This window comes from Pleurodeles waltl, chromosome 9 (assembly GCF_031143425.1).
Source record: "Pleurodeles waltl isolate 20211129_DDA chromosome 9, aPleWal1.hap1.20221129, whole genome shotgun sequence".
NCBI lineage: Eukaryota > Metazoa > Chordata > Amphibia > Caudata > Salamandridae > Pleurodeles > Pleurodeles waltl.
The window spans coordinates 755899139-755909543 of record NC_090448.1 but is presented as its reverse complement, the minus strand read 5'-3'; the positions used below and the strand labels follow the sequence as shown (position 1 = coordinate 755909543).

General features: G+C 43.4%; 1 protein-coding gene across 1 annotated transcript in view; it reads right to left on the bottom strand.

Moving 5' to 3' along the window:
* Window positions 1-3154: 3154 nt before the first annotated feature.
* The window catches only part of LOC138259928 (ephrin type-A receptor 4-like), a 204999-nt gene continuing 197748 nt past the window's right edge, over window positions 3155-10405 (bottom strand). Inside the window, exon 14 of the mRNA XM_069207916.1 lies at window positions 3155-5276. Within this exon, the coding sequence (XP_069064017.1) occupies window positions 5039-5276 (238 nt within the window). The 3' untranslated portion in view covers window positions 3155-5038. The remainder of the gene's footprint in view (window positions 5277-10405) is intronic.

Genomic DNA, 10405 nt, shown 5'->3' with positions numbered 1-10405 from the left:
CTACTGCACAAAACAATCCTTAGAGGTATTTTCCTCTTTCTATGTGTGATGTGAAAGGCATCACACAAAGTAGGAGGAAGTAACGAAGAGAACTAAAGATACTTACACCTCACTGCGGAAGGCATAGCAGTTTGATGCTTTCCCAGGTTTACTAGCTTTAGTACATTTGGGAATGTGCCACATTCAATGGATGTGTGGCACCACACAAGCCCCACCCATGGAATGTGGATCAGCTTGAAATGTAACGTAATGCTGCATCGTGTTATATTTCTTTCCAAAGCCGAGCAAGGCAGTGCAAGTGCAAATTACACCTTGTGTGACTCTGTAAATATTAATGAAACATTTGCGTTGTCCTTCAGGCTCTATGCGTGATGCAAGGACAACACAAAGGGTTGATAAATATTGGCCACAATGTGCATATAGAAGGTCAAAACTAGCACACTTTAGCAAACTAAAAAGTAGCATATTTACAGTACACCTTTAATTTAGACTATATTTGGAAAGTGCAGTTTAAGTCAGAAAAAGTTTTAATTCATCCATTTCATGTATAATAATTTCACTCACAATTAAAAATCAGACTAGCAGTTTATTACAGTCGATTCTACAGTGAGGGCCTCGGGCGTTCAGCTTGCAGAGGTGCATACAGGTCCTCTGATGCAAAAATCTATTTGGTCTCTATAACTGAAATCCTCGAAGTGTGAGAAGAGGGCTGATGCAGGGCTGGCTGGAATCTCCAACTAGGACTCTCCACTGCCCAGCAACAACTCTTTGCCAGGAAGCCCCTTATGCATTTGATAGATATTTGGCCAGTGATGGCTAATACACAGTGATTGTATTGTTGGGTGGTTTGGGGGGCCAAGACTTATCTTTTATCATCCAAGTTTGACCCGGAGCAAGACAATGAAAGGCAGAAAAGGGAGAAAGAAGGAAGAAGAGAAAGGAAAAAATGAACTGATAAAAAAGAGAAAGCTGGGATTAAAAAGAACCTGCAAGTGTTAGATAAAGAGACAGAAACAGTACAGAGGTATGAGATGGAATCAAGACCACACACTCAGAGCTGACAGCAGGGCACCAAGAGAAATTCTGGGGTTTTGTTACTACATACACACTCCTAGTAGACAGATTGAAAAAATAAGCTGACTCTAGTTCAATTGGCACCAAAAAGCAGGTAGTATGGGGTGGTGGTAGTGTGAAAGCTTTCATTAAAAACAAAATGAAGTGTTCTATTAACCCGAATGAGTGAAGCTAGGCCTAATCATAAGCTGCCTTTTTCAAATCATGCACTTGTTTTAAACTCCGCATGACCTATGTTGCCTGACTGCTAATGTTAACACATTTTTCCAAACTTAATAAATGTTTCTGTTCTAATCTTTGCATGGGATATGTGTGACAGAAAACGTCTTTCCTAACATAGGGGGCTCACTGACCTGCATTGGATATGACGACCAAAAGTTCATATAAGTTTTATTTTACAGAAGCAAACCATGCATAGGAACAACAGCCCATGTTACCACTCTAGTATTCAATTCGAGATGTTATGCTTTGAGAAAAAGTTACAACGTGTTGATTTCCTACTTTCCCAAAAGATTGTGCTACAATTTATGAAACATTGTGTAAAAAGTTTTATTTACTGGAAGGATTGCATTATAAAAGTGTCTCTAGAAAATGAGCGCGCAAGAGTTCCTAGACTTCGAAGCAATAGAGGGAAAGAAGGTGTGCTGGTGGGTCCGACCGGGCTGAACTTAGCAGCTGTGATAGTCAGAAGTTTATGAGCTGATAGTCTGTGAGGCAGAGTGAGAGGAAAATAGCATAACAAATTACTTTTGCGACTTGCTTGAGCAACAGTATTTTTCTCAGACTTTCTGCAGCCGGCTAGACAATTCTTACAAAAACTGTAACTGTATTCTTTAAGAGTATTGAAATCATTTGCTGACTAGACTGAAGCGATTAGAGTAGGGACAGATTTCAGCACCCACTTTATGCAATGTTATGAAAACTTATAAATTAATCAATAAAACCATTACAATTATTCTAAAAAAACATTTTAAACTACTTTAAAGTCTCATCATTGACTCCTATAGAAATAAAATGCATGACTATTAATGTCTTGTATGGCAGCCATATTTTTTCTATATGCCACTTCCAAGATTCATTCCCCTAAGGTGGCGAGGGCAGTGTAAAGTATTTCTGAAGTTCGTGTTGTTGGCGCTGCCCCAGTAGCAAGCAGCATGAGCTGGAATCAAGACTACCCCAAGCAAAACACAGCATTCAGCAGGGCCAGTGTTCAGCTCCTTGGAAAACTTTGGAATATTCCACTTGTTTATTTTTTTTACTACAAATTTAGCATTGCTGTCAGTAACCCACTGCCCACCTATTGTTCTCTTCTTTACCTCCCTTACTCCTTAAGGAAAGAAGCCTGCGCTAGAACCCACTTCATTTGTTGGTTAAATGCGCCAACTTTGGCTAAGCTTGACTCTCCACAGAGCACAGACTGACTTAAATCACTCCCATATTCGGACAGTGACCGCTCTATTGCTCTGGACTTTGGAAACATATTCACCCTCTGGGTCCAGTGTTCGGTAACATTCTGAACTTCGAAAATAGGTGTTCTTCAGTGAACAACTTAAAATCAATGCTAGTCTGGACCACAACTTCCACTGATCTTCCAAAGCCTGGGGCCACTCAGGAAGGACCAGAGGAACTGCTGAAGGTGATGGGTGCCTGAGGAAGAAGAAGAAATGGCCTGCTGCAAACACTGCTGCCCCTGACTGCACATCAAGTGCCAAGGCGAAGCTACCACTGTAGGGTACAGTTGGTACAGCCATTCGAGTAAAGCTGCTGTGCCTCCAGCTTCAAATGACATGATTTGAGGTGAGCTGTTCAACAAATCGCCATGAGTAGTAATGGAAAGCAACCGGGGGCACACCGAAACACTCAAAATGAGGTTCTGAGATAAGCAGTTTTATCTAGGTTGTATTTGTTTCTCTTGGTACATATGTGGCGATGCCATAGTCAACATGTTTTGTGGTTTCATATAGTTTACCAAGGCATATTAACACAACTCCAGATTCGTCCTGTCTCCCCTTGATCCATGGATACAACGATTCCAAATGTGATTTCAGTCACTTTAAGCGTTGATAAAGCACGCAGAAGCTTGAGATAAGAGAGAGAGTTTATCATAACTTCCAATATATAAAGACCAAATCGCATATATAAAAAAGTTGGAAAACTAGGTGGAAAATAATCTACGGCAAACAATGGTCTGCGAGGATTGCCAGCCATGCAGACCAACAGAGACATTCATGCCCCGTCTCCAGTCTGTCTCAGGTCCTTGGAGAAAGTACAAAAGACACCAAAACTTGCAACTTCATTATTCCAACGCTATTCTTTCTTTAATCTCTTCCGTACTTACAAATACTTTGAAAGTGTTAAATGTACTAACATCGCATTTCAAGTAATCCCAGAGACCTTTGTATCTGTCGTGCTTAGAGGCTGCATGTTAGTGAGCTGCCAACACCTTCTCACCCTTGACTCAACCGGTGTCGTGCTGGTTTGATCACAATATTCTATTATTTATGCAATCTTTTTATCCAAAGCACCTTACATAGAATATTGTATACAATTATTATTACTCAATCAAAAATACACTTAGTTTATAGATGTCGAGAGGATGAAAGTTTGATTTGACTGAAGCGGTTTAAGCCTGTGCCCTGCAGATCACACAAGGATCTCACTAGTGAAAACTTAACCCACAGAGAGATCTTACTGGCTTCTGCAGAGAGGTAGTGAGGCACTCAATAGGGCTACTTGGGTGGGAACTAGAGGTCTCGGCTAAATGCACCATGAAGTTTGCAGATCTTCCCATACATAGTAGGAGAGAGAAGCCTGCAGTGCTGCCCCTCCTCTCTGTGACATGTGTGAGTTCGGTGACAGCTTGCCCTTCTATCGCTGAGCGCGCAAAACGCCTTCTGCGCGAAAGCTTGCTAAGCTACTGTCCGTTTCTAACTGGTTCTTTCTGTTAGGGAGGCTTGCACTGCTGAGGTTCATGCTGTCGCTTGTAAGTGTGAGGAAGTCACGGTCACTGCTACGCATGCTCTGTGTGTGCTGTGAGTAAATCACGTGCATTACTGCACCATTTCTGGGTATGGAAGACGCTTGCACTGCTGTATCGTGAGGGAAGTTTGTATTGCTTCTGCCTGTGCAGCATCATTTTTATACAAGAGATGGTTGCACTTCTGATGCTGCTGCTTGCGTACACTTGCTCTGTGTGATCATGGTGAAGGCTTGCACACTTGATGCGAAAGCTGGATGTCACTAGTGTTCTTTTTTCGTTGGAGACATAGGTGCCTGTGATATAACGCACTAGTGCACAAGAGCTTGCACTGGTGGGTATGTTGTGTATCTGTGGTGGAAGCCTTCATTGCAGTGCCTGCCATGTACTATCTCTGTCTATGAAAGAAGCTTGCACTGCTGCTCCAGATGTGTTCCACGTGACTGTGGTGAAAGCTTGCCCAGCTCTTCTCCATGCTTTGTCTTTTCTGGGTGTAAGGAAAGTTTACACTGCTGAGGGTCATCTTCTGCCAGTTTGTCTGAGCTCTCTGAGGCCTGTGCTCTGCCTGGTGTGTGTGTCAGGAAAGTGTGCACTGTGTCTCCCGGTGCTGATCCATTTTTTATGTGAGAGAAGCTTGCACTGCTTTTGCCTGTGCTGTACCTGTTCCGGATAAAGAAAGGTAGCTCTGCTGTTGCCTGGTCTGTGCCTGTTGTGTGTATGTAGGGGAGCTTGCAGTGTTGCTTAGGCCGTACTGTTCAATGTAGTAAGTATGCAGACTTTACGTCTTTTCTCAATCTACACTATTGGAGTACGGACTCCTAATTCAAAGGCTTTCTAGTGCACATCCTTCATTGGAGCATTATTCCACATATAAAACGATATTAGTAAAAGCAGAAAATGAGGCAGCTTGATTTGGCATTTGGAACTATGTCCTCAGAGATGTCAGTCACATTGCTCATCACTTCAGGAATAAGGTGGTTGATGTCATCACGTCGGCGCTGGGAAATAAACATTAACTTGGCGGCCGCCATCATCAGATGCTTCTGTGGATCCACAGGCCCCCAACTGCAAGAGGCTGCCATTAATGTACAGGCTGTTGTCATCGCAGCCGCCCACGACACCCAATGGCAGGGAGGTTTCAAGATTTTGGAGGGCTCCATGAAGCGCAGAAAAGGGGGGGCGGTGCTCTGGACACTCCTGCCAGCAGCGGCACATGGCATCATACCTGGATCAGGCATAGGCCGGACACAACACAGAAAAAGAAGAAAAACTGACAGTAAGTTCTGGCACATAACACTTTTGCAAAATGCACCACACTATGCAAACATAGCAGTTAAGATTTTTTTAAAACATTTTAACAAGTGCAACTGAATAGCCTTACTGAATAACACCAGGGCAAGCATGAATACGTTCAACACATTTGAGGTGTTGATAGTGATTGCATAATGGTAAATCAGAATGCAGAAAGGGAATTGGACACCTCCTTTTGAATATGGAGAAACCGGAAAAACATTTTCTAGTGTTACATACACTTTGGTTTCTTTCAGTTCTGGTACAGCCTTGTCACCCTGATACTTACTTGCCTCTTCCCCAGCCCTCCCTACCTTTTCAGAGGTGATGGTCTCTCCCCACAGTCTGGTCGTCTTTGAATATAATATATGTTTATTTTGTACGCAACTTTCACTCCATGGAAAAAAAGATATTGCATTGAAACCATAATTACATTTCTCTCCCAACTAGTCGATTTAATTTTAGCTCTGGCTATAGGCCTGCCTTGACAACACATCTTACACCTCTTTAGTCATTCTCTCACTTGAAATGGAAAGTTAATTAAAAAAGCACACAGCCATAGCCTATAATTAGAAAAGTAGAAAAGCTAAGGTCCAATAAACGTTAACATGCACCCTTGTACTTTTATCAAAGATTTGAACTCCAAAAGAAGGCGGATGCTGTGAATATGCAAGTGTTAGAGTTAACAACTACTTTTTGGATTCCAAGCAAAACATCAGAAGCTTCATTCCCAAAAGACCCGGCTTTAGCAAATTAAGTACAACTGACTTTGTCAAAGACCTAATTTCGAACACTTTGCAAATGCCGTGACAAAGGGGTTTTGTGATTCGTAATCACCATTACAGCACGCTGGATCTGGATCCTTGTGTTGCTGTTGCGATTGTGGCTCACGAATGCAAACATAGCTCTCTTGTTTATCAAAAGCTTTCCTTTTGCGAGCTGTGGTACTGCTCGTCCCACTGGAAGAATTTGTTTTTCTTACTCTTGAGAATTGAAACTGCTGAAAAACTGGTTTGGGGTGGTTCTCCTTTCAAGTGTCCTATCCAGGCTGCTCTTCAGACACAGGCATTGTGTGGTGATACCCCTCACTGCCTGGAACCCTCACAACACTAACAAAGAGGTGTGAGGTTGCACTGGCTGACATCCGCCCAACTGAAAATGTGATCAGGTAGGAGAAAAGGTTGGACCTCATCTAAAAACCTGCTCTTCACCTTGCACAATAGACTCAGCAGTTCCACTGCTTGCCCAGGCCATCTACGAAAGGGCAGTACTTCAGGAATTCTAATCCCCTTGTTACTAACGTCTTCATTGAATTTCAGTGACTGGATCCTCACCCTCCAGCCACAGGAATGTAGGTACTCACTCTCCAGCTTGTGCCATATCAAACCACAGGCATCCAAAATGGATCTCACTTTGCTTTACAATTAATACTGTGAGCCAACATTTGAGAAGACATCTGATTCAGCATATGCTAAATCTCCTTTGGAGTTTGCACCCAGCTGTTATTTTGAGTTTCCAACCCATGAACCAGTCAGAATTCCTTGCTGAAACAGTAGGCTAAAGATAACCTAGTATTACAGAGACTGTTCACCTGAATCTAGAGGCTATCAAAAGTACCGGATTTAGCACAATCTTCACATGCAAATAATGTTGTTCTCATTGCTTCTGTCTAGTCTTGCACCCTCAAATTGCATGCTGTCTCAAAAAAAGCCCTCTTTATTCATTAAATCAAGATAAAAAAACTGATCTGTTTACAAAACAATTCTGACTGTCACCTCTTCTTTTTCCTTCAAATGGCCATCTTCTTTTTTTCAATCCTCTGCTCGCCTTTTCTCTCTAGGCACACACTCCTCTTAGCCACTTGCATTTTTGCCTTAATTTCTTTAAAAATATTTCAGCAATCTGCAAACAACTCATTTTAAAGATCATATCCTCTGCTATTATAAAAGTCATACGTTTGGAACTGAACACCGAACCTCCTCTAGCTCATCTCTTAACCCTATCAAACTTCTGCCCTCCCACCCACCAAAGAGAACACCTCTCCTTACTTTAATCTACCACAAAGAAACTGAAGAGAATGCATGGAATGGTTTGATTGAGTGTACAAGACTAATAAAAAAACAACAGTAACAAATAACACTAGACCAAACAATAATCTTGGCTTCCAGAACAGCATGTTGGCCAGAGTAACACATCTCAATGCCTCTTCAGGGGTAGTAAGCACTATATAAATTCAATCATAATTACAATGCATGCATTGTGATCCATTGAGAGCTGGGAATGGGCAATGTTTCAGCCCATGGCTGGACTGGCCATACCGGTCACCAGGCTTTCTCCTGACGGACTGGTATGATATGGGACACGTTTACTGCTGATGGGGCCAGTTCTGTTGTTGGGTCAGGCTCTCTATTTTCCAGTAAGCAGCTTTTCAGTGCTTTCCAAACAAAGCAAAACAAATGCTTTCAAAGTATGCCAGTCAGACATTGTTTACTTCAAAACTATTTGTTTTTGCATTTATTTGATTCCTGTATTCTGTAGAATTGCCACAAGTAGCACTGATATTCACATGATTAAGACACCTAAAAGTTCAAAACAGTGTATTTTTTATAATGTGTCCATTGCAAACCCATTTCACTTTAGTATAGTAAATAATACAATTTCATTGAGTGACTATTGTTAAAAGTGATTACAGTCATGAACTTAGGAACACGGATACCCCTCCGCCACTGCCCTGAAAAGGATGCTATTAGCGAACCTAGAGGGAAGCCAGTTATCTTTTGCCCCCAATCTGTGGCCTAAGGTGTTAATATAAATGTAGTAGAGTAACATTATATTATTTTATTTTTGTTCAGTGCACACCCTGAACTGATAATTATAAATGTGTGCTCGTGTGATGATGAAGGAAAAGGTAACACTGTGAAAAAAAGTAATTGCTGAGGATCACACAATATGGTCAAGTGGAAGCCGGGACTGATGCAACGTTTCAGGTATCACATTGTGTAATGCGTCTTCTATATGATAATTTCTTTAGTTCTTCCATTTTATACCAAAGCTTAATGCTTTGTCATTATTCTCTGATGCACTAAATTAGTGCACTGTGTTAAATACATCTGTGCTATGCATGTTTTATAACGGCGGGTGTTGTTAGTCTTTGGGGAGGCTGATATTTTAATGAGGAACCTGAAATAAAAACAAGAACACCCACCCTTGGACCCTTTGTTCCATGTAGCTAAATTTATTTATTGTAATCCATTCTTGAATTAACTCATTCACCCACACATCACCTATCCAACTACTAATGCATTCATCAAGCCTTGCACCCATGTCTCGAAACTCCATACATCAATTCAGTGACTGGACAAGTGTAGGAAGGTAGCCTCTTTTTAGCATGGTTACCCCCACTTTTTGCCTGTTTATCAGTGTGTTTGACTGTGTTCACTGGGATCCTGCTAACCAGGACCACAGTGATTATGCTCTCTCTCCCTTCTAACTTGATAACTTGGTTACTCACACCCCACACTTGGCGTGCTGCTGCCCCCAAATAAGTCCCTAGTGTATGGTACCAAGGTACCCAGGGCATTGGGGTGCCAGGGGATCCTCATGGGCTGCAGCATGCAGTATGCCACCCATGGGGAGCACATTCAAAGTGTATCTACAGGCCTGCCATTGCAGCCTGTGTGAAAGGGTTCATGTAACCTTTTTATTACAAGTCACTGCACCAGGTCACTGTAAGTCACCCCTATGCCACGCCCTCCAAGCCCAGAGGGCAGGGTGCAAGTATGTGTGTGTGAGGGCACCCCTGCACTAGCAGAGGTGCCCCCACGAACACCAGTTCAATTTTCCTGGACTTCATGAGTGTGGGGATGCCATTATATGCGTGTACTGGTCATAGGTCACTACCTATGTCCTGCTACATAATGGTAACTCCGAACTTAGGCATGTTTGGTATCAAACATATCGGAATCATACCTCTATACGGTTGCCAGTATTGGAAGTACAATTCCATGCACTCTGGGAGCTCCTTAGAGGGCCCCCAGCATTGTTCCTACCAGCCTTCTGGGGTTTTCTGGGCTGCCCAAGCTGCTGCCACCCCTCAGACAGGTTTCTGCCCTCCTGCTGCTTGAACAGCTCAAGCCCAGGAAGGCAGAACAAAGGTGTTACCCCTCCTCTCCCTTTGAAAATAGGTGTTACATGGCTTGGGAGTGGTAGCCTCCCCAAGCCACTGGTATGCTTTGAAGGACACATTTGGTGCCTCCGTGCATAAACTAGTCAACACCGGTTCAGGGACCTCCAGTCCCTGCTCAGGTGTGAAACTGGACAATGGAAAGGGGGAGTGACCACTCCCCTGTCCATCACCACCCCAGGGGTGGTGCCCAGAGCTGATCCAGAGGGTTCCCAGGTTCTGCCATCTTGAATCCAAGGTTGGCAGGGTCCTCTGGGAACAATTGAGTGCCAGGTCAGGCAGGTGATGTCAGGGCCCCCTCCTGATAGGTGGTCACCTGGCTAGGTGACCAATTCCCCTTTCAAGGCTATTTAGGGTCTCTGTTGTGGGTGGGTCTTCAGATTCTGCTTGCAAGTTTCCAGCAGGACTCCTCGGCAACCTCTACTTCGACTTCTAGCCATTGGAACTCTGACTGGACCTTCCAGGAACCGACAGTCTGCATCCACTATGAAGACTCTGCTTGCAGCATTGTTTCCACGGCTCCTTCTAGCTTCTGCAACATTTTCCCTTGCTGTGCATCCTCTGAGGGTGACAAGACTTCAGTCTGAACTAGAAGGAAGAAGGAAGAAGGAATCTCCCTTTGGGTGAAGGAAACACTCCCCTGCATCCGCAGGCACCAACTGCAACGACAACCAGCCTCGTGGATCTCCTCTCATTCTGAGCTGTGTGGATCCTGCATCACAGGTGGTGGTCTGTAGTAGCCCTCTTGGTCCTCACTGCCAGCTATCCAACTTTGGTGGAGGTAAGCCCTTGCCTTCCTATGCAGGATAGTACCTCCTTGCACAGCGTCTCTTGCAGGTACCAAGGCTTGTTTGCATCTCCTCCATGGAATCTTCAGGCTC